At 39.4% G+C, this 27968-nt stretch overlaps 1 protein-coding gene across 2 annotated transcripts; it reads right to left on the bottom strand.

Annotated features, from left to right (window-relative positions):
• Window positions 1-615: 615 nt before the first annotated feature.
• Window positions 616-27968, bottom strand: TLCD4 (TLC domain containing 4). 2 transcript variants are annotated; one of them, XM_040072259.2, is made up of 7 exons: window positions 27785-27968; window positions 22664-22829; window positions 18078-18167; window positions 15185-15243; window positions 13225-13319; window positions 10322-10395; window positions 616-7061 (listed from the first exon to the last, which is right to left on the bottom strand). In XM_040072259.2, the coding sequence occupies exons 2-7, from the start codon at window positions 22816-22818 to the stop codon at window positions 6746-6748; spliced, it is 789 nt and encodes a 262-aa protein (XP_039928193.1). In that variant the 5' UTR covers window positions 22819-22829; window positions 27785-27968; the 3' UTR covers window positions 616-6745. The 2 variants fall into 2 exon arrangements, with proteins under 2 accessions (XP_039928193.1, XP_039928194.1); XM_040072260.2 differs by lacking the exon at window positions 27785-27968 and adding an exon at window positions 27418-27517.

Genomic DNA, 27968 nt, shown 5'->3' with positions numbered 1-27968 from the left:
AACATGAGTAATACCTGTGTTTGGAAGCCAGATATAAAAAGCAGCAATTTCTAAGGATGCTCAAAGAAACCTGTGGGCTTTACCATAAAATTCATGCTTCCATGTATATGTTCACTGCACATATAGAACCTAGGAATTGCCATAATTAATTGCCCATCTTAATATTCAGTAAGGGACTGTGTAGTGCGTCATATTTATAACAGCTGACAACAGCAGCTCTTTATCCCCAGAGCCTTCAGACAACTGTCCAGCCTATGCCCTGGCACATGTGCTATTACAAGACAACACAATATAATTATACTATCAAATACAAAAGTTCTTCCCCAATACACAACAAACATTTATAGTTTAAGTTACATACTTGGCCCCAGTGATGTCCTACATAGAATTTCAGCATTCAAAATTCCAGCCACCTGAGTAACAGTGGGGCTCAGACCTCATACACCCACCTTCACCTTCTTTAAAATAAATAAGATACAGCATGAAATCTCAAGATGCCATAAAAGCCAGTTGTTTCAGTATTGAACCCCCCAATACTCTCCTTTCATGATACACTTCTTATAGGTACATAAGCTTTTATCATATTAAGGAAAAAAACTTCACAAAATAAGAAAATGTGTTCCTTTCCTTTATTATGAAGTACCAATACCTTGCATACAACATGCAATTTATTGCTTATTGACATTATTGCATATATCAAAGGGAAAAAAAACCAGCCAATATCATTTTATGCAAGCTCCTAAACTGTTCAAACAAAATACAGAAATGCTTTACAATATCACTGAAATGCTAATAAATAATGCAGATTCTTTCTTATAATAAAAAGTAAATTTAAACCCATAATACTTAATAATTCTCCTTACTATGACAGATTACTTTTATCACCAATCTTCAGAATTGTTATATTACATTTTTAAGTTCTTGTGCCATGATAAGGATTGCTACTATAATCAGGTCACATTACTAGTTGAATTTAATAATGTGATTCTGACATTTTGTGACAGTATTAGAATTTGCTGCAAACCAGATTGTCAGGATTTACCAGAAATTATTCTAGCAGAATCTACAGTTTTTGTCCTTGCTCTGCACATAAGTTAGATAAACTCATCAAGTTTCTTCTTAGATAGAAGATTATATAAACATTTTCGAATTACAGGCTCCATTATGTATGCCTAACTTGTAACTCATTTGTTCCAAACAGGTTTTCTAATTTGATTTTATAACAGGTTAGCTGTGCTTATTCAACATAAATAGGTATCTGTCAATATTAAAGAAAACACTGTTTCGTAAATGCATGCTAGAAATAAATCCAGGATATTTGGATGTCTGCATATTAAGTGTGCAAATTATATAGCCGAGTTCATGATTAGCCCTTTTCTTCCCTTCCCCCTATGATTTGATGGATTTTTTTCGTGAAACTGGAATAGGATTACTATAAACAAAACCACATTGCATTCAAAATTTTGTATTCTGTATTACAGCTTAGTATTCATACTCAAATGTTGCTTTCAAACCTAGCAAATTTTTAAAAATACCAAAATTTAAAAACTTAGAAGACAATTTACATGCAACATGTTTCATTTGGGTGCAGATTCTCATATACTTAAATATTTATAGGCTCATAAAAGCATGTCCTGTCCACAAGACAAGTACAATATTTGACATCCCACACATAGATTAAAAATAAAGACACAATACAGAATATTTTATTTGCTTTTATATTTTCAATTTCAGTAAGTAGGAAGTTATAAATAGCACACTGAATCATTATGTGGTTGATACCAAGCCATGCTGATCACTTCATACCTCACTCTCTTAAAGACACTTCTTTTACTTACAACTAGGTTAAAAATGTATATATTTCATATTAAACAGATGCCCTCTCAGTGTAGGACATCACAATGAAACTGTTCTCAGAAGAAATTTTGCCAAAATATTTCTTATACCAAACAATACAATTTATTCTTCATAGCTACCTTCCATTCTTTACTGAGCTATAAAGTGCTTGGTTATTATAAATAGAACAAGACTTTCAAAGGAGGTAGCTAGTAGGAATTTTTAATGGATAAGAAACCTCACCAAGTGTTACCATCTAAAAGTACAACTTGATGCTTTAATCCAGATCTCTGAACAACCCAGACAGCACATATTTCACCTTGTCAGTCATAAAAACAACTTGAAAGTTGCTTTCAGAAAATCCTAAGAACTTCACCTGTCTACCACAGATTTTATCCAGGCTTGGATGAATGTTAAAAGTTCATAAATATTATCACTATTTCCATCTGACTGCCATCAATCAGGATATCAGCAATGAAGTACTGTTCTTTTTCTGCCAGTATTCAATAGACATGAGAAATCTGACCAAGAAGAAACTTACCCTCGTGGAGCTCCTTCTGCCCAGATAATGCTGCTCTACAGTAGGCTATTAAAAATATGAAAGGGGCTTGCAATATTTTTTCAGTCTTCTAAACTTGCACTACTACACTTTTTCATCTGAAAATTCTAGTCCCTTTCTATTTGCTTTATTGATGGCTTTCAGCAGCAGCCCACACCGCACCAGACCCTAAGCTGGAGTAATTGTCAAGGAGCCCTTTATTTTCCTCTGAATGGCTCAGCAGAAGCATCACAAAACAATTTTTCAAACTTCTCTTTTAAAAGGTCTTTTACAGAAAGCTTGTACAAACATGCTTAAACACACACAAGACCATGAGAAAAAGTCCTCTTCATACAGTAATCAACAACTGGGATTCCATTTTATACAGCTTGAAAATTTTAAAAAATAAAGTTTCCTTTTCCATTGTGAACAGAGACACAAACATTTAAACCCTTCTGCTACGTATCAGTCTGCTGTTGTCCCAACCACAGCAGTAGGAAGATATCTGGATCTCTATGTGTGTATTCAAAGTCTCCTCCTCTCCTCTTTAAACCTGTCTGAATACATTTGCTCACTTGTGTAAGCTTTACCCTTAGGTTGTTTGTTTTGCAATGTGAGTAATCTTCTCCCACAACATCTGAAATAAAGATGGAAGTCATTCTCTTCCAAACACTGTGAACTAATTTAACTTTTAATGAACTTTAGTACAAAATTTGGAATAGTTAAGAATTTATATGTGAAGTCAGCTCCCCTCATTTTCCTGTGCATATACTTCATCATTCAATGGATTATGTTTTTTAAGCAATTAAGCTATTAAATTATGGAGCTCACTCAAGATAGCACGTATTTATAGAGGTAGAGTAGGCTTCAGAGATGTAATTCTTTACCACTGAAGAATTCACACAGATAACCCATACAGCATCCCTGTTGTGTGAGACTCTCCACTGAATCCACTCAGAAAATGAGTATTTGAAGTACATTTCCTCTCTGCAAGTACTGATTCCACAAATCAGTTACAGAACACCTGACTTACCATTCTCCTATAGAGTTTGGAACATGGTATTTAATCAACTTTTGATGAAAAGTTAAAGCCATAAAAAAATGGAAACTTGCATTTCTACATATAGCCTAACTGGTACAAATAATCTCTCCCATGATCAGCAAGCTAATTTTATTTCACCTGGTATTGAAGAATTTTATACAAGAGTCACTCCTTCCATTTGATATGCTCACAGAAAAGACACCAGGTGACATGCCAAGAGTCTGCTTTCAAAATGCATCTGTTAAAAATAGAAGTTTTAAGCCACTAAAAAGATATTACATTCAAAAGCATTTTTATGATGCTAATTATCATGCATTTACATTTTTGCATTAAAAAAACAAAGACACAAGCTTACAACATTAAATTTTATCAGTATTTTAACCACATTTTTAAAATTAATAAAGTGCAATTAAAAAATGGGTGCCACAGCTATCTAAGTTGCTGTATTATAAGCTTTTAATGGCAGATAAAAAGTGCCCTATATACACTACTGTATTTAGTACATCACAGCTTTGCTGCCTGTTTACTAAAGTCTTTGCTTTGTGAAATCACAGCTGTCAATAGTTTTTTTTTATAAAGAAAATTTTATTCTGATCCATCAGGACATAATTGTAATGTTTTTAAAAAATTATAAAATTTAAAGCTAATGCATTGCAAAATAAATTTTTAGTTACACTAACTTTGTGCAGCAATCCAAAATATTAGCTGTTCTAAAAGAATTATCCCATGCCCTTCAATCCCGAATTGTTGGCCAAAGTGTAGTATGCAGAGTTTTGGATTGTTTTTTGTTTCTAAATCTAGTTTTAACATCATTTTTATTATACCTTGAATTACTGGGTTTTTTTCCCCTATCAAACATAGGTCTATCTAAAAGTGGAAGAAGATGACCATTTTAATAAATGGCCTCCACTGGGAACAGAATATTTAAAACACTGAAATATTAAAGTCTATGTAAGAAATTATAAATTTCAGAAACTTTTCATGAATTATCACCCTAAGAGTTGCTCCATATAGCCTTCTCAATTTTTTCATCCTCCTTCCCTAAAAAGAAAAGCAGACTTCTATTTTCAAGCATGCTTCCCCAGAATGTTTGGATTTACTGAATTTTAGAAAGGAACAAGCTTTTACAAAACTATTAATCATAGGGATCTAGTGATTTAAAAAGCAAAGAGTATTTCATATACACCTTTAAATCATAAAGGTGATAGAAATATAGCCTCTCTAAAATTTTGCATTAGGTACACTGAAATCTCCTTTCAAAAGATACCACGTTCTGCAAATTAGCATAAAAGAGAGTTTATTGCTTTGAGCAAAGCAAGTCACAGGATCGACTCTCAAAGACTTGGATTTACTGGTATCCAAATGAGGCACTGTGCTCATTTAGATTGTACAGCTCAACAGATTAATTACTAAGTCTCCCAAGGCATAAACTGATCTTTTGTCTGTAGGCCTGGGAAGTATTAACAACCACGGGATCCAAAAAACACAAGTACTGACAATCCTTGCTATCTCCCTTAACAAGGCAGGATTGGGAAACTTTTAGAAAAAAGCCTGCAGAGCTGAGCAATGGAACTAGGCTTTCAAAAGTGCATTTTACACAAGTCCAAACAATACTCCCTGACAGCATTTTAACTGGGGAACTAAACTCATTGCAGCTGCCTTGGTTAAAAGGCATTTCAGCCTATGCAGTCCTCTTGGGTCTTACATGCCATTTCTGGAAGAGGGGAATAGCAGAGTCCCTCACCAGGGACGACAGCACGGGGCACTCACACCTCTGACTACGGAGGGGAGAGCTCATGTCACCCAGCTTTGTCAGAGGGAACAGGACTAATCACCCAACATGGGCTAAATATGCTATCTTTCAGTTTAAAAATAAATTGCTTTAACAGATTGCTACAATAATTGGGATGTGCACTGATGTCTCAGTGAAAATGGACACTTTTAGCACACCTACACCGAGGAAAAATACAGAAGTCAATCAGTCACAATTCTGGTTCAAAGAAGCAAAATAAAACAAATTTACACATAAATATAGCTCTCAAAATAATTTTAAATTAAACATAACTCAGAATTTCCTCAAATTGTATTACAGATGAGATAGATTTAGGACCATTCCTAAATAGTGAGATTCCTTTCTGATGACCTCCAAGCCTTCAGGTTCAGAGTAACTGAGTATCTATTGACAAATATGTGGTTTAAAACAAACAAACAAAATATTGTGTCTACGGAGGTCAACTGTTCCTTCTACAGAATTACCATACAGCTTTAGAAGAGTTTGGCACAGTTAATTCAAGAGTGTTCTTAGTCACAGCTCAGATTTCTGATTTGATTAACAAGGAAAATGTGACAAAACCCCTCAATGCTTCGTATCATATAGGTAATTTTTGTGATAAAAGAAAGAAGTATTAGCTAAAGTTACACATCACGTATACAAAAGATTTTTATATCTTTGCAACTAAACTTTGAATCCAAATATTCAATGGTTAAAAATACTCTGAGAAGAACTGCAGCACTTCTCAAAGGTAGTAGCAGCAAAGGAAAAAGCACTTCAGTAAGAACTATGCCATTTCCACACATCATCTACCACATCAACTTACAAAAAAAGCTCCATGGGGAAATTAGAAGATGTACTATTGCATGTAACCTAGCACAGCAAATGGGAATCCTTCCCATCAAAGTGAGAATTTTAACAGCTTTTAAGATACCACGTGGTCTTATAATACAGCATTTTAGATAAAATTATTTCATAAATTTCCCAAAATGGTTTGCATTCATATAAGGCAGAACAAAAAGCAGTAAAAGACTTCATAGAATCCAAGCCAAATTTTTAGCTTTTCTTGCAAAAATTAAAAAGTTGTCAAGAATGAAATCTTGATTGTTATTCCTAGAAGAAAACATAGAAATGTGCCTGGAAAATTGCACCATATCAGGAGTTTGGGGAATTTTTCATTTTCTAAAAAAAACAGATATGTCAGTATTTACTGTATTTATAAAACATTTTAATTGGAGAAACCTGAGAGAAACATTTTGAACACACTGGTGGACAATAAGCAAGTAACCAGTCTGCTCCTTTCTCATTTCTGATGCTTGCAACTGCTTAGAACAGGCATGTGGAACTCATTTGTGTGAGCTTTTGCTTTTATTCCTCACTGGACAGGATCCGCAAAGCGTGGCCCTTGGTGTGCAGGCAGTGTGGCTAGGGAAAGAGTAAGGTCAGTACAGAGGTAATACCTTGTTTCCATAACAGGAGCATTCCATGGCAGAAATGTGCACTGTTTCAGTGAACCCAAATTATTTTCATAGCAGAAATTTCATTTTGTGTATGATTTCTAGGCAGATTTTCCATTTCTATGAGTTTTCGCTTCCTCCCGTCCAATAAGACAAATGACCTTGTAGCATCCTTTTGCAATTTTGATCATCCACATCACATTCATAATATCCAAGACAACACTTGAGATAATCCAGGCGCTCTGGGCTGCAAATCCTAATCTCCGGAAACCTTCTGTTCCAAATGAAGAAATGACATGGCTGTAATATACAGGCATGACGGCAATCCTCACCACGAAGAACACAACTGTCATCAGCACACCATTGATGATGTTGGCCTTTGAAGATCTGGGATATCCCAGTACTTCAAAAAACCACCTGCAAAAGAAGCGTTCACAAATACCAGGCAGACTTGAAACCATCTCATTAAAACTTATTTTACTTAATGTTTATTTTTAATTCATCATCTATTAATTGCTTTTAATTGCTTTATAATTTCTAAGTTATTGCACTTTGTCTTGGCTTAGTTACAAATCGTTCTGTTTGGCTGCACTTTTTCTCCACCACTTAAGCAGTGTATGGTATCCAGTATATTGCAGAATAACACACAGAAAATCCTGATATGAATTGTGAACCAGTTGACAACCCGTGTGCATTTCAGTGACTATTGTGTAATATACAATAATAAAACTATCTTTTAAAATCACAAAGATGTATTTAATACTCGCTATAATAGTTTATACCAACAGCAGCTAAAATTCTTTGTCTCACTGAAAGCAACAATAAAACTGAATTTGGATTTGATAGTCCAGAAAGAGCTCTAATTTCTTGCAATGGGGATTTTCTGACTGCTTCTGTTCAGCCCAAAACCAGAACATTTTCAGAACTAGACTTTGTCAACTCTTGATCATGTCACAGCTTGAAACATTATCCAGTGAAAAATATAAATCTAAAAACTGCCTCTCCATCTACTGCTGGGCCATAAATGGTCTTTAAAAAAGAATTTTTGCATATTCCTAGATATAGTAGACAGGCATAACTTATCTATTGCCTAGTACACAGAACCTGAGGACTGAAAAAGGAACAACAAATTCCTCTAATCCTTTGTCATTCATACTTAAACCAGAATAAACAAGTAAAATTTGTGCAGCAATGGCAAGCAGGACCAGAGCAAAATAACTTAAATCACTGTATTCATAATGGGGGATGAGGAAGAGAATGAAATAATCAGATTTTCTCCAATAAGATACAAGGCTAAAATGATTTAACAAAATACAGTTCTAAACCTGGTTTTAAGAGTAGTTTTTAATTTAATTACCCACAGATTACAACCTAGGTAATTATAAATACACTGAAAAGATTTCCCAGACACCCAGCTCTAACAGAAATATTCTAGAAATTCATAAAGCATGCAACGAGAACAATTAAAATCCAGGCACTTGAGGTGGTAGTCCAGCCCAGAAGCAGGATGCCTCACCACAGAAACACTCACTGACATGGTGAAGAGAAAGACCTGATATGTTTGGTCTGATTACCAATCAAAGCCTTTACTTTCAATGATATATACAATGCAGAATCAAAGAGTAATGTTAAAAAATGGTTTTCAAACATACTACAACATGCCAGTATAGGTAACTGGGCATCTGTTTAGCAGTTTCCCTTTCCCAGAAAATTAAAAGTCTGTAAATAACAGTTACCATCACAATTTTACCCACCACAGTTCAGGATTAATTACATAAATGTTGAAACTAACATTAAAAGATCTAAATGCTTGGCATGGAGAAAACTTCTAATTAGAGACAGGAAATACACAGACAGTTCTAAGATTAGAATATCTTTTCATATTTTAATAAGAACTCTTTTGGTCGACTAAGAATGCAAACAAGAAACGTAATGTAAGTTGTTATCATTATCCACTACTTACTCTCTTAAGGGTCTGATTCACTTCAAATTTAATGGAAAAAAAATCATGCACTAATGAGATGACATCACTTAGCGCAAGGGACTTTATTATCTCCTGCAGCAATTTCTGCTTTTCTGAGAGAGTGCTAAATGTCAGTATTCAAAGACCCATAACCTCACCAAAGGCATTTTAAAAGTGTAACACAAATGACTTTTAGTAGCCAGATGTACCACAATTCTTTCTAATACCACAGTCTAGAAGGTAAGCATCAGTGTAGGAACCCGCTCGAACCCAAGATGACATCCTAGTTTGATAGGCGCTGGGACAACAGCCATTCACTAGGACATGAATATCAATATAAACTGGTTTTTCCTCATTAAGTTTGAAGAAGTGTTTATTTAGTTTCTCTGTGCACACAGAGGACAGGCTACAACAGACTGATATCTCCCACTAAACTGCATTAGGACAGCGGAGAGCAGCCTCTGGAGAACTCCATTATTCCACTCTGTCCTCCTGCAAGTTCAAGTTTACCAAACTGATGTTCAAAAGGGACCACAGCACAGTCTTTTTTATTTGTAAGAGCTCTGAGGAATGCTACAGTGCCATAAAACACTTCAGAGATTACAGTCACAATGCAGTAACGGGAAATAGCCTGTCTGCAGGAGGAATACAGTTTCTATTTGCCTTATCCTTTTTCTACCAGACATCTAGAAAACAGATACCAGACATGTAGAAGCAGTGAAGCAGAAATACACCCCAAAAAGCATGGTCAAGAAAAAGGCATCTGATACACTGAAAGTTCTAATCCCACCTTGCAAAAAGTTGGAGGAAGAGGGGAAAGCTGCAGCCCTGCTCTGTATCAAAGCCCCTTACCTGTGGTGAAGTCTTTCTAGGGCAAATCCCTACCCCCAGCTGTGTTCTGGTGACGACAGAGTAAGGAGAGAGGCCATCCTCCCCACAGCACCATGAAACTCCAATGACAGCTTTCCCCTTGCTGCTGTATGTGGCATTATCAGCCTCCTTTTCTTACACAGCAGCAAATCAAGTAAAAGCGCTTGAACCAGTAGCCAGGGCAGACTCTGACTCTGAGCTCTGCAGGAGAAGCTTCTGTCCCTTCCTTCTCTAATAACAGGCGTGAAGATTAACCATTTCAGATATACTTAAGTGCTCAAAATAACTTGCAGAACTATTTTTAAAGCAAAAAAAAATACATTTCTATTATTATTGATATTCATATGCATATATTAATATAGATCTGCAGGTGTGGCATATTGGAAAATAAACTTCAAATTATACATGGATGGCAATGCAATTCCATTCTAGGATTCTGATTACAATATTATCTTGCTTCTTTTCCTTGTCCATGACACCAAGAAAAAACACTCATATTGAAGACAGCTTTATTATGAAAATTAAATGAATATACAAGTTAATAAAGAATATTTTATTTGTGAATTTTTTGTTTGGTATTTTCATAAAAAGCTGGCATTTCATACAAAGCCTAGTCTAATCTAAAAAGGAACTTGGGGCTGAATATATCTGCTATACTGTTGCAGCAATAGCAGCAAAATGTTTTCATAGCAAAAAAGACTCTCATATAGTAATCTTTACTTCAATATATGTAAATTCCCTCTCAGCAGACATTCTACAACTATAAAAAGACTTCCTAAGTGACAGAAATAGTAATGCAGATTGACTTTTAAAAGAACTATGGAAAACCTCCCTAGCCACTTACCGCTGATTGACAAAAGGAGTGGAGAACTCTGCAAGAAGACGGAAGTTTCCAAAATAAGCCAGCAGACCTTTGCTCTGGTTAGCAAAACAAAAAAGACATACAAAAATCAACAAGACAGATGTGAAATTGTCATTTGAGCCTTTAAGTATACACAGACCGATACATCATCTCAACTTCTTGAATCAAACTGAGTTTGCCAGCTGTGACCACCTTTCCTGCACTTTCAAAGCAAATTTTATCACAAAAGTTGCAATTGTCCTTCAGGTATTTCCAATCAGTAGCTTCCTACTTCAAATAAATCTTTAGAAGACCTACAGTTAAATGGCCATGAAAATCTAACTAGAGAAGACTTACGCAAGTAGTCATAGATTACTAGTTATCGTGATATCATTACTGTCTGAAAGAACTATAAATATGTTTTGATTTCTTTAACATTCAAACAAGCTCAAACAGAAACACCGTATGCTGAAGAAAAACGTCCCTGCATTGCTTTCGGAACACACTTTGCCAAAGCAAAGACCAACTCTGAGCTCTTACTCGGCAACAGGGAAGGGCACACAAAGCCCTTTCCTCCCTCCTGCAGAGGGCAGGGGCGGCCCTGGCCCGCAGCTCCGCCGGGTCCCTGCCGTGCCCGCGGGTCTGACACGGGGCACACACGGCCCCGCCTCCGGGCACACACGGCCCCTCCTCCGGGCACACACGGCCCCAACGCGGGGCACACACGGCCCCTCCTGCGGGCACACACGGGCCCAACACGGGGCACACACGGCCCCGCCGCGGGGCACACACGGCCCCGCCGCGGGGCACACACGGCCCCTCCTCCGGGCACACACGGCCCCAACGCGGGGCACACACGGCCCCGCCGCGGGGCACACACGGCCCCTCCTCCGGGCACACACGGCCCCAACACGGGGCACACACGGCCCCTCCTCCGGGCACACACGGCCCCTCCTCCGGGCACACACGGCCCCGCCGCGGGGCACACACGGCCCCGCCGCGGGGCACACACGGCCCCTCCTCCGGGCACACACGGCCCCGCCTCCGGGCACACACGGCCCCGCCTCCGGGCACACACGGCCCCTCCTCCGGGCACACACGGCCCCAACGCGGGGCACACACGGCCCCAACGCGGGGCACACACGGCCCCAACGCGGGGCACACACGGCCCCAACGCGGGGCACACACGGCCCCTCCTCCGGGCACACACGGCCCCTCCTCCGGGCACACACGGCCCCGCCGCGGGGCACACACGGCCCCTCCTGCGGGCACACACGGGCCCAACACGGGGCACACACGGGCCCAACGCGGGGCACACACGGGCCCGCCTCCGGGCACACACGGCCCCTCCTCCGGGCACACACGGCCCCTCCTCCGGGCACACACGGCCCCTCCTCCGGGCACACACGGCCCCTCCTCCGGGCACACACGGCCCCTCCTCCGGGCACACACGGCCCCGCCTCCGGGCACACACGGCCCCTCCTCCGGGCACACACGGCCCCACCGCGGGGCACACACGGCCCCGCCTCCGGGCACACACGGCCCCGCCTCCGGGCACACACGGGCCCTCCACACCCCCTCCAGCCGAGCTCTTTACTGCAGGTGACACAGCACACCCTTTGATCGACCTTATCAATTGGTTGTGCTGGAAATAGTATCCGCTCACACAATTGCTGGGTAAGCGGCAGATTGCAGATGCAGAGATAATATTGGGGGTTTTTAATTTCCTTAAGTTTCCTGAACAACCTGTGGAGTGTGTGTCATGAGTCCTCTTTCCCCCACCAAGGAAGCAAATACCCACTACTTCAAGCTTTTCATGTCAGTTTGCACTACACTAAACAGAAAATCTGTGCGTTTAACCAAATTCTTTCCTATCCTCAAAAGGCAATTGGAAATAACATACTTAGGGGTAACTTTCTCTGAAGACAATAGACTGAGAGCAACACGCTGACATCCACAAGCAGAGCTATATCCACACAGTAATAAATGCTTTTAAAGAAGTTCACACTAATACTATGCCTTCTGTTTCCTTCAGAAGCAACTAATGAATTTTCTGCATGGGGGATTAGCCTTGGTAGTGGTATTTTCATTTATCTAATGTTCAGCTTTAATTCACTTTCATCCATGATAATATTAGTAAATTTAATTATCTTCGACCAGAAACAGAGTATTTACTTGTCAGTGTACTTCAGCCCCTTCCCATTACATGGGAAATCTGCCAGTAATCTGGCATCTTGACACTTTTAATATTGTAAACCCGGGATTCACACAGTGGGCAGGGAAAACATCATTAAGGTTGGAAAAGACCTTCAAGATCGAGTCCAACCATTACCTGTGCTCTGTGTTCACCACTAAACCATATCCCCAAGTGCCACCTCCACACTCCTTTCAAACTTCCAGGGATGGTGATTCCACCACTTCCCTGAACACTTGCCTGACCACCCTTTCAGTGTAGAAATTCTTCCTACTATCCAAACTAAACATCCCCTGGCACAACTTGTGGCCATTTCCCCTCGTCCTGTCACTTGTTACCTGGGAGACAGAAACAGAACTAACTGCTTGAAACCATTCCCTTTTAACTTTCCAACTAAATATTCAAGCTTGTGGTTTTATTTAAAACCCTGTTCTGTAATCATATGAAAAGCCCTTCTGTCAAAGTCTCTTTATAGCAAAAAACAGAGAAAAGTTTTTAAGCTCAAAGTTACACATTTTTGTTGGAGTGCAAAATTGAAAAGGCATGCACTTACCACAAATAACTGATAAAAACACTTAAAAATAATGATTCAAAGTATAAGTATGCATTTGATTAACTAGTGAATTTTTTTTTCAACAAAAAGCAAGTGAGGTCTATAAAAGCTATTTCTTTAATCTCATCTGCTTATGTTACAAGAAAATGCAGCACTTACCAGTACAAAATAATAAGCATACAGAGCTGCCAAGTGATGTATTACAAAAAATTTGTCACCAATTGCCTTCCAGTAGTAAATAATAAGCAACAGATCTACAAGAGAACAGAAATAACTCTCAAGAACTATTTATTATACAATCATTGACCTCAGAATAGTTTCTCTAATTTTTAGAGACATACCAAGATACAGCATCAGTAGAAACCCTCTGAATTAATGATCTCTAAAGAGAATATCTTTATCCTAAAGACTTTACTTCAGTCAAAGCATTAGGCAACAGTATTCTCCCAACCATTTCCATAAATTATTACTTTCCACATCAACGGAAATACAGATGCAATAGCTTTAGCCAAAGTATTTTGGAAGGAAAAGGTGGCTCTTGAATCTCGTAGTGACTTCACACTGTGACCTCAGAATTCTGGAACAAATGACTTAAAAAAAAAAAAGGCAGGTCTCCAGGGGGCATAGCAAACATACAAATACATGCAACAAATGCAGGGATCTATTATGGACCACCTCTAAATCAAAAAGTAAAGTATATTAGCAAATTTGGAACCATTTACCAAAAATATTTTGTAAGAGGCATTTGGAATAAGAAGCATATTTGCTTTATTAAATCTGAATTTTCTAATTACTGTAAAAGTGACATAGCAGACCAAAGTCAGTGTTAAAAAGAAAGCTTTAACATAAAATAAACAAAAAACGACAACAACAACAACAAATCTTTCTTCTCCCATGATGGTCTGAGAATTCTGAAGATTTTGTTCTCTGTACTGGAACAAGCAATTTCTGTCCCTACTTTCTGCAGATTAGTACTTTGGACTGGAATATTATTGACCAAGGTTCAAAATCAAAAACTTTACCCCTATTCCTTTCTTAAGTGCACTGTGTGCCTTTATCTCTTTTATATTAGCTATCCTCAGGCAGGGCTCTACATCATCTGACATAGCTGCTCACTTCCTATTAATAATTAAACATCAACTATATAGGGAAGAGAGAGAGAATGAGTGGTCAGGTTGAGATGCCTGTTCAAAGGCATTCATTAATTCATAATGAAAGTTTAATGTATAATTGTTCAAAAATAGATACTGATTAATTTAAACATGACAGTTGAAGCTATGAAAAAACCCAGACACTTAAAGTAAAGCACAGTTTAACTGAGTATGCTGATCACCAAATTATCCCTTCCACTGGGTTGAGAAATCTAGTATGAGATAAGCAAGTCTGTGGCCCAGTCTCTGACCAGAGACTTCATCCCAACATGAGAAGTTTTCACTGAAAATAGTCCAAGTCACAACAATTTTTTGCTTTGATAAGCTAGTATTATCCCCACACAACATAAAAGAAAGCTCCAAAGCATTTTGTAGCAAAATTCCCATGCCAATTTTAGTTGACAGCAAAATCAAGAACATAAAACATATGTAGGAATAAATAACATATAAAGTAAATAATAAAAATGTCCATGTTTTATACATGACTGAATGTTGGATTAAAGTGAGACTAAAAGATGGGCAGGCAGGATCCTACGGCATCATTTGACTTAGCTTGTACTGAGGGTTACTAAAATTCTTCTGCTAGCATTCTGAGGTCACAGGAAGAAACACATGATAGAAGAGCTATGAGTTGTAGGCACTGTGAAGAGAGTGAAGGGCACTGCTCTAACACCTTCTCAATTGGCCAAAGGAAAAAAACTGAGCTGGAGCTGGTGGTTGCACATCAAACCATCACAAAGCCACACACTGGCATTTCTTCAGTGCTCAGGGAGATACTACAACTTTCACATCTGCTAGCAAGATCACCACAACCCACAAATCCATTAGCAATTTTAAAAGCCACAGTAGAAACTGTATTGTATGCACATATCACATCTTCACCACAGTGGCTCAGGATAAACATGCAGGTATAGTGACTCAATATAAATAAATAGGTTGTGCATATTATATACATGTTGCATAATTACCAGAAATGAGGTAGCCTGTGGTAATAGCAATATTCAGCTTCACAATTGAAGGGTCTCCCCTGTAAACATACCAGAAATACATAGTTACAGCCTAATTTGCAAAGGACATACACATTTCAAACATGATGCCCATCAGGACACATTATTCTTGGCTCATCAGTAAGAGATTATGCAATCTACTTAAGAAGTGTTCTAATCATAAAAGTGGATTCCTTTTCCACCCAGATACAAGACACCCACTAACTACCCTAATCAGGATCAACCCCTGCCTTGGTGCAGAGTCTGCCCCAAGAGCCTTGCTAGAGATTTGAACTGAAACCCAGCAAGTACTCTAAGCTGGCTTCTCAGGAAACTGAGGGTAAAAGAGAACAGCCCAGTTGCTGTCTCTTAGCCTTGTAACTGACACTCTGTGTCTCCATTTTTGTTTTCTGCCAGTGCTAAAACTTCAGTAAGGATGACAAAAATATCTTGCTCAGCTGGTGCTTTTCATATTCATAATCAGATGGATGTTTATAAACAGAGTAGAAGGACACGGGAAAGGAAATATTTGCCAGCTCTCTGGAGCCAAAGAACCTTTGAGCAGAAATGCTTTTCAGAGTAGTTTCCACACCTTCTATCCCTTCCCTTTTGGTGCCAGGCACTCAACAGGCAAAGGTCTTAGTAGCACACACACAACTTCAGTTCCTCTAGAATGTTCAACAAATCCAAGTTGTGAACACAGCTCAAGAAAGGGAAGCATCCACATTACAGAAAGCAATATTTGTTCTTCCCTCCACTGTCCTCTGTGCATTCCTACTTTGAGTTTGGTAAGCAAGTCTTTTTTCCTTGGCATAAGGATTGTAGCTTTTTTTTTTTTTTAAATTAGGCTGTGCAACTAATCTTGCTATATTTTGTGTAAATATGAATTGAGCTTGAAGGTCAACAGATCCATAAAATGTGGACTGCTCAAGACAAGCTCTGAAAGCAATCCTTGTTGTAAACCTTCCCAGAAAAAAGAAATCCAACTATGCTTACAGCCAACTCCAATGCAAAGTCTGCCTCAGCCAGAACACAGTAAAATGCTATTACTTAACTATTTTTTCTTAATCCAAATGGAATGGAGCAGTGGTAGAGATTTCCTGTATTACAACAATCTGATCACTAAATTGTAAAGCCTTCTTAGTGCCTAAAACTAACTGTTCCCCCCAGTAGAGAGGAAAATAGGACTCATAAAACCAGAATACTGCTGTTAGGTGAAGAAAAATTATTACTAGGAGAGTCTGTAAGTCACTCCATCTCTTAAGACTGGCCATAGAGCTTGAAATGGAAACATTTTTCTATGGCTCCAAAACTTGATTTCATGAGCTTCATATGTTGTGGGCTGAGTGCTTCTTTAGGTTTAGACATAGTGTACAGACAGATATGTTCTCATAACTCCAGCAGCAACTCTTTATATAGAGCCCTCATGTTAAAGCTCCCAGCTGCAGCAGCAACATCATAACTAAACTTCTAAGGGGTCCCAACACACTTCAGCACATCACCACCAAGGCTAAGCCTGCACTCAAGAGCCTTCATATTCTCCAGAGAACATGCAAAGGACATGGTATATTAAATTAGTTCCTTATTAATGGTAGACATGACTCAACAGGATGGGACAGGGAATGGTTTGCTTTCCTCCTTTTTCCTCCCCAGAGAATGGTCACTTTGCATCAAACCTTCTCTAGGCTTTTTGAACAAACACTTCAGCAATATATATGGCTGCACTGTCCATCTGTCACATCTGTTCAAGAAAGGTCCAAGTTAGAATCCCAAATTATTCTCAGTAAATGGAGAACTTAAAATTCAGCCTAAAATCTTCCAAATTTCCTGACCTATCTCCTTGAATGGAAGGTGCAATGGAATTAAAGAGCCCTGACGTCTGCAGGCCAGTTTTGATGCAAGCAACAGCCCAGAGTGACAAACAGGGAGTGACTTGGATAAGCAAACGGGAAGAACTGTCTCTTTAGTGATTGCTGAGGAGGTATGCGTGGCAAATGAATTACACATGAACATGCACGGGCAGATAGAACAAACAAAAGTCCATATGACTGACTTTCTTCAAACTTCTTTGCAGATAGAGAGTCATATAAAATGCTACTCAAACATCAAACCTGAAAAACTGTAATGACTGTGAAGTCATAGGAAGGACCCTGTTCTCCTATGAAGCTATAACTTAGTCCACTTATTTACATCTTCTCCCTCTCCTTATCTGATCTCTCACCACCTCCACATTTTCTACCATGTGATTCTCACCACCACAAAAACAATTTCTACATCATCTATGTTAGTCTCTACTGCATACAGAAAAAAAAGGAAAAGTTTTATGAGAAATCCTAGACCATCCAAAAAGTCACAATAATGATGCTTTCCTGGAGCTTACCAATGCTCCAGTCTTTGTTATGATCTACCGTATCTATTTTCAGGAATTACCTGACAGTAATACCACATTCTCTCTTCATTGAACCCAAACCCTTTGCAGGGTGCAATGGAGAACTTTCACACAGATACTCACTATCCAGATCTGCTACAGCCTTTCAATTTCACTTTAAAATGATTACTGTAAACAGCAGAGTTTCAGTCGTACTGACTTATAGTTACAGCTTATTCTTTAGTAATTTAATATGCTATTTCAAATCAATTGCTTGTATTTTATCTATTTCACTTCACAGAGACACATTGAACTAAGACATTAATACTGACACTGTAGTTATCAAATTTTCAAATAGTACAAACATAAAGATGAACACATCACAACTACATATTTTAATGGAAAATGAAACAATAATTCAGTACTTAATACACTGCAAGATTATTTTTTTCTTCTCCATTACATTATTTTATTGTTTAACAACAACATGTATGTAACATGCCTTACCAGAGACGGTCAGCATTAACAGCATCATCGTACAATAAAATATAAAGGCAAAACCCTCCAACCACCAAGGCATGGAATGTGGACACTGTCCTGAAAAAGAGATCACAGTCACAAGGAGGTACTGCCATTCACAGCTTCCCATAGTGTGCTTAAGGATGTTTCCAAAGGCATTCTCAAGTGCATCCAAATACTTCTGTGGAAGACAATAATCTGTTCTCTATGCTACCAACCACTTACACAATGACAGGTGGGAAAGACAGTCAAAAAGAAGGAATCTATTAGAATGGAGCAGGATTGGTGATATTAGATACAAAGTAGAGTCTTAAAAGTAACAGATCTAAGTTTTCCTCCAATTATGCCATATATTAATGAATCCTTAAAGACAGTATGACATCTAGCTCTCTAACAAATGTTTTCTGTATTGTCCCATTTGCTGGAAAATGTGTATGCAATTTCATACTCGGATTAGCACAGGAGTCCTGCAACAGCAGGTTTCTCTTTTCAGGCACCAAATTAAAAGACCCATAAATCTAGTTTGGGTTTGAAAGGTGGCATTAAATGAAAAGTCCTAAGCTTCAGATAGAATTTCTAGTGCATTTGAAGTAGATCCTGGTTTTCAAAGAGAAAACCTGTATAACAATAGGTTGTAGCAGAGTACCCAAGGTGTAACAGCTACAGGTTTATATCAATTAACAGCTTTGTATCAGACAAGGGAAATGCAAAATAAACATCACGGTAATCAAAGTTGCTTCGTCCCTACCTGGGCACTAGACACATTTTTTCCCCAAAGAAAACAGTGCCCAGTTTACAGGCTGCATGCACCATGTAGATAAACTCTTCACGTGAACAAGCATGCATTTATACAGAAAAATCTATTTACAGAAGCCCCAGCAGGGTTTCTGCCAGCACACAAGCCTGGGCCACTCCTGCCTTTTCAGTCCACATGTATTCTTGGAAGGTAAAACAATGCTATGGGCACAAGTCCAAAATGTGTAACCTTCCTGCTCCAGCCATGGGTTTAACACAACTATTAGCTGCACCTAATACTGTGTAGCTACTGTCTGCTTTCCCATTTTCCAAGTATAACTAGTAAGAAAAAAGAGTGATGTGAAAAAATATCCATAGGGAATCACAGATACTGTTTGAAAGATGAGAACTAAGTTCAGTGCTGTGTGATTGGAAACACTTCACACCATATTCACAGCAACAACCATATACACACAAATGAACCGGTGCTGATAGTTTTTATTCTTGTCTTTGTACATATTGAATACATGTGGAAGTCATTAATATTTTAGATGTCCTTAAGGCACTCTCAGGAGTCTAAGATCTACCATGCAAGATTTGAAGAAAACATCTTACTTCCAGAAGACTTTGCTAAGAAAGAGGTTATAATCCCTACTCCATTTCCAGAAGCTATATTCTTATCTACTGGCAATAGAAGATTCTGTAACTCTTCATAAAAGAGACAATATTTACAATTTGTTCCAAGAGTATCACTGCGCTATTTTCAGCAGCTTTTTCAATAGCGTTCCAGAAAATTAATGGAGATTAGTATCATATGAGTAGTAAAAAACTGGATGAGAACAATTAATAATAATTACAGCACAGGCTGCACTTCTGTCCTCTCTTTTTTTACCAAAGAAACAAAGTTTAATTACCAGAATTTAGATGATAATTAATAGTTTAATTAAAAGGTCTACTCTTGTAACATAGGCTTTAAAAAGATAGGAACTTTTCTTTCTTTTTAAAAACAAAGCACAGCATGCAATATTAGTGTCTGAGAAATACCTGGAATTTTTGAACTTGAGGAGAGGATAATGCTGCAAGAAGGAAAATGTGTCCTAAAATAAAGCTCATTAGTTTCCAGTTGTAATTTGTCTTTGAAGAGGCTGTTTATCTGAACTTAGTGTTTAGAATACAAGCTATACACAAGTAGAGCACTTCAAGGGGGGAAACAGGGAAAAGGAGCAGATTTCCTCCTTAACTCTGGACTTTGAAGCTTCTCCATAGAAGACGGGGCAGAAGAAAGGAAATAGTACAACAGTCCATTTTAATAAGGAATCTAGGTCAAGCTATCAAGCTCTGTACATTTCCTTGAAATTTTTGTCAAAGCTCGCATCCTTTAACCCCTCATTAAGCTGCAAAAAGTTGCACTGCTAGGTTGCAGATTTGCTCCTTTATTATTGAATATATTTATATTTTTTCACAGCTACTTAATAGTGGCACAAGCATGTATTATAGGAGAGGTGACAGGAATATATGCACAATAACTTGAAGAGTTGTACTACATCTCTGACAAAATAGTTTTTAACTCAATTTGAGTGTCCACATACTTTAGATGCCAGAAGCAATTATTTTATTAGTTCATAATTCTTGGAAGGTCAGAATGAACAAACTGACAGCATGTAGAATACAGTCAAGAGCTGCAGCTCAAATGCTTGATTACAAAGCCCTCTAAACTGTAACAATGTATTTTCAATGCTACAGCTCATTTCAGGCAGATGCCCTCTTCCAGACCCAGCTGAGCTGATAAAAATGCATAACCATCCTCTGTGCCAGTTTCCTTAGCACTGCCAACAGAATCACTTGTGTTTGCACTCCCTACACCAGTTCAATATAGGACAAAATAACAACCATCTACTTTTAAATAATTTAAATGAAACCAACTTACTTTACTGGGACATAGTAACTGTCTCTATCTGCAAAGCTCTCTGCAGAACAAATACATTCTCATCTGCATTCTCTAAACTTGTAAGATACTCCTTGAGGCCTCTCCTCATTTTGGTGAAATACTGGAGTGACAGGGCAGTTGGACAAAACACTGTGGTTAGCAGAGCTGAAGTATCACAAGCACAGCTAGCCTTTCTTTCCCCTCATGCCCTCCTCAGTTACAACATCCACAAGATGCTGATGGACCATGCCTTGTATTTCATGCCTTCTAACTCCTGAACTGGATGAAGCCCAGGATCACAACCCATCTGTTTGCTAACATCTACATCCTGCTATCAATCCCAAGGAGAAACAATGTGCAAAGAGGTCAAAAAGGACATAGTCTGGGGAACTGCATCAAGTGGAGCAGTTAAATACCTTATTACAAAGTAGCCCAGAGATTATGGAGCAGCTTATTTCCAGCACACTTGTGATGTGTAAAACAATTCACGTTATTATGCAAAGCACTACACCAGCATAGCGCTACCAGGCATGGGGTTAAGTTCTCATAAAGCCTATTATGCAATTCAAAGGCCATTTGATGTGGCTTATAGACAATAGTTCAGCTTCACATGCAACAGTTTAGTTTACTTTCCCTGTCTGCCTCTATTGTTAATTGTAACAGAGAGATAAACCTAAGCTGCACTGATACTGTGAACTGGCATCCTACGTAGTTGCTCTGGCAGACAGGTAATTATTCAAAGGTGGAACTGAAGTCAAGATGGTGCCCTTAAGAACACTGCAAGGGGACATTTGCCAAATGGAAGGGCAAGGGTATTTGAGTTGCTAATGCTGGCTAGAACAATAGAAACAACTTTACAAGTATCTGCCTGATACTAAAACAGCACTGAGGAGGAATAGAAATGCAACTAATGCATTTTGAATGCAATGACAACTATACAGTACACATTTTTGAGCTTTATATTTGGGAAACATCTGAAAAAATATTTTAAAGATGTAATAGGCTACTCGAAGTTATACTGTACTACTTAATTTCAACTGGAGAACCTTGCATACTATATATACCCTTTCAGAGTCGTACGTTGCAAACAAAACCTCATTGATCATCCCATTTTCTATCTTATCCATCCCAACTACTATCTTATCCTTCCTTTATGGCTTAAAAGACTCACAGGTCAAACAAGTTTCTAGAAGTCCTGTATCTGAGGAGACAAGTGAAATGCAGTTGGATCCATCCTACTGATGATGTGCAGAAACATAAAGGGAGTGAGGAATGTTTTTGGACTGAGTTTCCACAATTCCTCCCTGCAAGTGTACCCTGTATCTGCTATAGCTTCCCCCCCTCCTCCTGTTGCCATCTCCCTCCCCAACAACACACACATGAACCTGAATCTTCAATTCTACACCAAAGCTTCATTAAATTCCTTCAAAAACCTTAATCTATATAAAACAGTTTGTAATGTAGTAGCATCAGGAGAGCAGAGAGCAAACTGCTTTGCTCCCAAAAGCATGACCAGAGATACACTGGTATTTAGAATAAATTGCAATAGTTTTAATTTTCATGCATGTTTGGAAAGGAATTTTTTATCTCTTCTCTTTACTAGAAGCATCACAGAGCATCCCTTCAGCTTATTACCTCTCACCAGTCACTGTTTTATTTTTGTACGGATCTTCACTTGGGCATCACTGTCTAACAAAGGGTGTAATGTACAAGTGCTAGTAATGCTGTTCTTCCATGAAGGGGCCTCAACATTTCACATGCATTATTTGTTCAGTACCTAGAGCCAGCCCTCTGATCTTTACAAAGAGTTAACTAACACAGTTTTCTTCAGTCTTACACATACACACACAGGTGGTTCAGGTGTCCATGATTTCAGGTAGGTCATTGACTGCTGTTGTTTTGAACACCCTACCTTGAATTCCATTCGATCTTCCTTTTTTGGCTGAGATTGTTAAAACCGGGTGTTATTCGTGTTGACACCCAAGAACTTAAAACGTGGAACAGGAGCTGAAATACAGTAAAACTGGCAACAGCAATGCCAATAGTCAGGTTGCTGAAGGAAGCCATTGTTCTTCAGCCTGTGAAGAGAAGCAGAAGGTAATTTCACTCTATTCTCCATTGAAGTATTTTAAGCAAACACAGAAAGTGTTTTTGACAGCAAACTTATCAACAGAGATACTATTCACTAAAAGTTTCTACCTGTTCAATGTTTCTACTTAAGCATTATCAGCGTAAAAGCATGCTCAAATTTTAGATACACAGGGTGCATTTTGGGTGGGGTTTTTTTTAACATTTGCATATTATATTTTTTTGTGGCCTGAAACTGCATGTATTTTATCTACACAGAATAGTGAAGACCACTGACCAGGACAACTGCCAGCTCTGAAGCCTCCACTCCTGTTCCAAGAACCTCCAAAGTTAAAACTTGTTTCATTATAGTCAGATTAACTGCTGCCAACAAAATTTTAAAAGGCAACAATAAAATCAGGTAAGCACAGAAGAGAGGTTTTTGGGTCAGCTCAGAGAAGCAGTAGCCTTGCTGCAGCTCTGTTTGCGTGCTTTCCAGAGACAGCAGTTCTCAACTCACACTGTGTTCAGTCGAGAGCTCGTCCTGGTGACAGTCTGTGGGCTATCGCATTCGAGCTTTCTTCCTTCACAAAACTCTAACCCTCGCACATTTCACACACAGTGGAGAGCTCCCTATCATCAGAGCTGACTGGCTTTTCGGTTGCTGGATGTTCAGCTATTTCATGAGGTGCAAATACCAAAACAATTCCAAACCTAAGTGTCCACCTCTAAATGCTTCACTCATTTTTCCTGAGTCGCTAGTATTTGCAACACAGAATGCTAATTTCCCAGAAGCCACAAACTTCTGACACGCATCTCCAATTTGACAGTGAAGTGGTTTACACTCCAAGACTGGCAGAAGTTACAAACTGAAAAAATGTCAATTTATATTAAGTTGAACTTTTGGAAGGGGGGAAAAAGCCAAATGGCTTCATTTCAAATAGTCAAAGATTCTAATAACTATTAAAAAATTGCTGTCACTTATTTTAGTTTTACTTAATATCTAAAAATTAAGATTTTTAAGACAGCATAATTTGATGTTACTACAGCAACCTAATGGTCAGCAAAAGTGATACAATGATATAATACATTTATGTCTACCTTTATTTCACATGCATTATGGAATGAATGAACACGCCTTAGATTTCTGAAATTGTATCTGCATTGCAGATGGTAAGAAATTTGAACTTCAGGAGGAAAAACAGAGGAAAAAGTCCACCATAAGAACGAAATAACTCTTTAAAAAATTAAGTACAATATTCTCACTTTGGGGTGTAAATGGTGAATATATTGAAACACAAAATCTGAAAAAATATACTTTCATCTTCAAAGATTTAGAAGCAGAAAGTTCAATGGTCTCAAATTTTTCCCCCTCTACCTCTTTCTTTTCTGTTTATTCTCCCAGAACTGAAGACAATAAAACTTCCTCTGACTAGTACTCACAGAGCTACATGTATAAAAACAGAATGCAGGACAAATAAGAGCAAATTTGCTGAGTGAAACTGCCTCTGTCATGTAGATTTCAAGAGCTTACTTCAGACCAGCTTTAATTCTGTCCTAGGGACTCCACAGTTCTCGAAACATATTTCATGTGTCCTAGGGCCTATCTTCCTGCCCAGCTGAACCCAAAAGGAATCCAGCTTGTATGCTCTGGGACCGCTATGCAACACAAATCACAGGGAGTGATCAGAAGATTCAGTTCATAAATGCATTTTTAATCCAAACTAAAGTTTTTATGTACACACACTGCAGTGCATAGCATCAAACTAATTGATTCCAGCTCTTTTCTGATGACCTGTTCTAGTGCAGCAGCATATAAGCCCTGCATACTTTTTAATGTTACTCTATCAAAACTTCCAATTGCAATTACAAGCCTGAAAATGCAGTATTTTCGATTCTCCACATACTTCTCCATTTGCCTCCACTGACCAAGAAGACACAAAATACAAACCAAACTTTATATCCTTTTCACATTGTGTAAAATACCAGAGACAATGGGTGTTAAGCTCAATTTTCTAAAACCTTACCATTTGAAGGAATAAAATGATTTAGTATCTACCAGTTTAAACCCACCGAGAAGCACTGTAATGTGTCCAGTTCCAGATTCTAACCCCAGGGACAAAACTTTGTCATTACATTGCCTCATTTTAGCAACCAAATCTTCTCTTGGACCACGTAAAGGGGAAAAAAAAAAAAAATCAGTTGGTTTAATTAATGCAAGAAGCTGAAGTCCAGGTTAAGTACAATTCTCTTCAGAAAAATAGCAAAACCACTGAGCATTAACCACACCTACTTAATCCTTTTGAGTAAAATATAGCATTTCTCATGAGGCTACATTTTCTTCATCTGCAGCAACTACACTAGTATCTCTGAGTTTCAAAGACTCTGACATAATCTCTTGGACAAGAGAAAACCACGTTTTGTTTCCTTAGTATCAGAAGATTATATTAGGTAAGTAATGTTTCAGCTTTTGACAGGTGTTCATTCTAGTACCAATTATGGAATTAAACAAACCTTGCAAACATCCCTTGAAAGAAATGCATTAGAAGACTAATCTTTCTCCTAAGGAGCCAGTGGAGAGAATGCATTTTTAAAAAAGGCACTAGCATGGAAAGTGCATGACCTGACTTTCAGCAAACGCAGAACCATGATGCCCATGAAGGAGAAAGGCACAATGGTTTTAGAGAAGTGAGGCGGACAAAAAATTAATCACTAAGCCTCTGTGGCTGGTCTCACAGATGCTCAAGTCTTGCAAGCCTGATTTCATACATGCTTATCAAGATGCTGTTAAAGTATAGTAACTACCAAGTCCAGAGTAATTTTATGTTTTACCTCAGCACTTAATAGTGTCATATTTTAATTCAATTCAAGGACCAGGTGTAAACATAGCATTTCACATGTGTTCAGCTATAAACATTGTCTCATATCTCTAGGTTGTTATTTTCTCATATCTCTAGGTTGTTTGCCACTGTATCCTGTTTAACATGAAAATTTACTGGGTTTTAACAGATTTTCTTTTCATTTATAGGAAAATCTATTCATGTTGCTGAACCTAAACAGCTTGTTGACTTAAAACAAGCACAATTAGCTTCTGATTACAATTTTCCTTGACAGAGGCCAAAGTTAGTAAGCCAGGGAGCTTCAGCTACACTGTGGGGTTTTTTTTCCAAGTATCTTCTTGTAACTGTACAGCAAAGTCTGATCAAGATAAAGAACTTCGTGGATTATGTATGAGCAGATACTTTATCACCCAAACTGCATAGTCATTGATTACTGTTCTGTCAGCTGATACAGGGTTTGAGCTAATAGGAGGCTGGGTGGGGAGGAGGTTTAGTGTAAATACTTTTTAATGCAGGAAAAACAGTACTACATACAGGTTGGTTCTTCACCATTAGTATTTGCCTTGCTTACCCAAAATTACTGTCTTCGGTTAGACAGTAACTACATATGAACAGAACTTCACTAGTAGCTTTTCAATGGAGACTTTAGGTAAATAAATATTACCAAACACTAGAAACCAACATTTTTCAGCAAGGTATTGCTTACATGCCTAATGTTATTTCAGATGACTCTGCTGACCCAATAATTTTGAAAAGGTTAATAACACACATTTTTTCATCATATTCTGTAAGAGCTAAAAATATGTTGATTTTCATTTGCTATTAACATGCAGTGGTTTTACTGCAATTTTGTTTCTACTTGAAATTTAGAAGAAAACACAGCATCCATTCACCCCAATATGATAACACTATGAACTCCTGGTAGAAACAAGTTGGCACTTAATGAAAGAGGATAAAGGAGCAGGAAAGTTATCAAGTGTTGTACCATCAAAAGCATTTAGCGTTTACATTCTCCTCACCTTACTATTTCCACATCAATTTTTCACATCATAAAAATAAGAAACGTAACAGTATAGCCACGAGACATGGTAAGAAGGTGCGGTAGAAGGTTTAAGGCCCACAGCCCTTACTTTCTTCCAGGCTGGATTTCAAGATGAGTTGGATCAATTTCCAAACAAGATTACACCGTAAAGCTGCTACTGATACCAGGACATCGCACGAAGTGCTGTGCTCTCCTGATCCGCTTAAAACTGAAAGCCAAATCCAATAACTGCAAAACTTGTCAGACCATTCTGCAGAGAGCAACACTGGACTACTGACTGTTTACACGTTTTATAATACGCCCGGTAATAAAACATCCGCAGTGCTGGAGCTTGGCTGTGCTCTTAATTCTGAATGGCAGTTCCTATTCGTTTGATACGTTACTTAGCTCAGGAAGCAGCGTTAAGGAGAAACAACAAAATTCAAGGGTACTCACGCTTAAGTCGTTCCCTTTTCTATTTAATGCTATTCACACCCTAAACTCCACTCAGCTTTCTGCTCTTAGAACACCAAAGCAACCGGCAGATAAAGCACGCTTCTTGTAAAGCCAGGGTACTCAGGGTGAGGTGGCCGCTGCGATACCATTTACCGAATTTCTTCAAACCCCGCAAGCAGTCTGGAATCGCAAAACCCCCGAGAGGGAACCCGCCCCGACTCGGTGGGCGCGGAGGGCCCCGAGGCTGACCCCGAGGGACGCTGCCCCCGAGCCGGGCATTACCTCGCACCGGCCCCGAGCGGCCGCCGGGCGGGCGGGCAGGAGAGCACAGAGCGCGGGCAGGAGCGCGGAGGCAGCGGGCAGGAGAGCACAGGCAGCGGGCAGGCAGCGCGCACCGTCCGCGCTGGCTCCGGCCGCGGCCAGGCGCTGCCGCGGCGGAGGGAGGAGGCGGCCCCGCGCAGCCCTGCGCTGTCAGCGCGCCCCGCGCCGCCGCCTGCGGCTTGCGGCCCTCGGGGGCCGCCCCGCGCTGAGGGAGGGAAGGGGCCGCTCCGCGCAGCCCCGCGGGGCGGGGGAACGGGGCCGCACCGCCCCCGCCCCGCCAGCCCCGGCCTCTCAGCGCCCCACCGCCTTCCCTCCCCGCCCGCCGCACCTGGGAGCGGGACTACGGGGGCTGCGGCGTCGCCTCTTCCTCCTCCATGCCTTCCCCGCCGCGTCGGGGACGGGACAGCCCTTCCCGGGCGCAGGATGCTCCGGCGAGGATCGGGTTACGGCAGCCGTAGCCTTAAAGGGGCCGAGCCGCCGCCGCCACCTGCCGCCGGGCTCCGCTCGCCGCC

The sequence above is a fragment of the Hirundo rustica genome, chromosome 9 (assembly GCF_015227805.2).
Source record: "Hirundo rustica isolate bHirRus1 chromosome 9, bHirRus1.pri.v3, whole genome shotgun sequence".
Lineage (NCBI taxonomy): Eukaryota > Metazoa > Chordata > Aves > Passeriformes > Hirundinidae > Hirundo > Hirundo rustica.
Note: the sequence above shows the minus strand (reverse complement) of the source record. Positions and strands in the feature narration are given on the sequence as shown.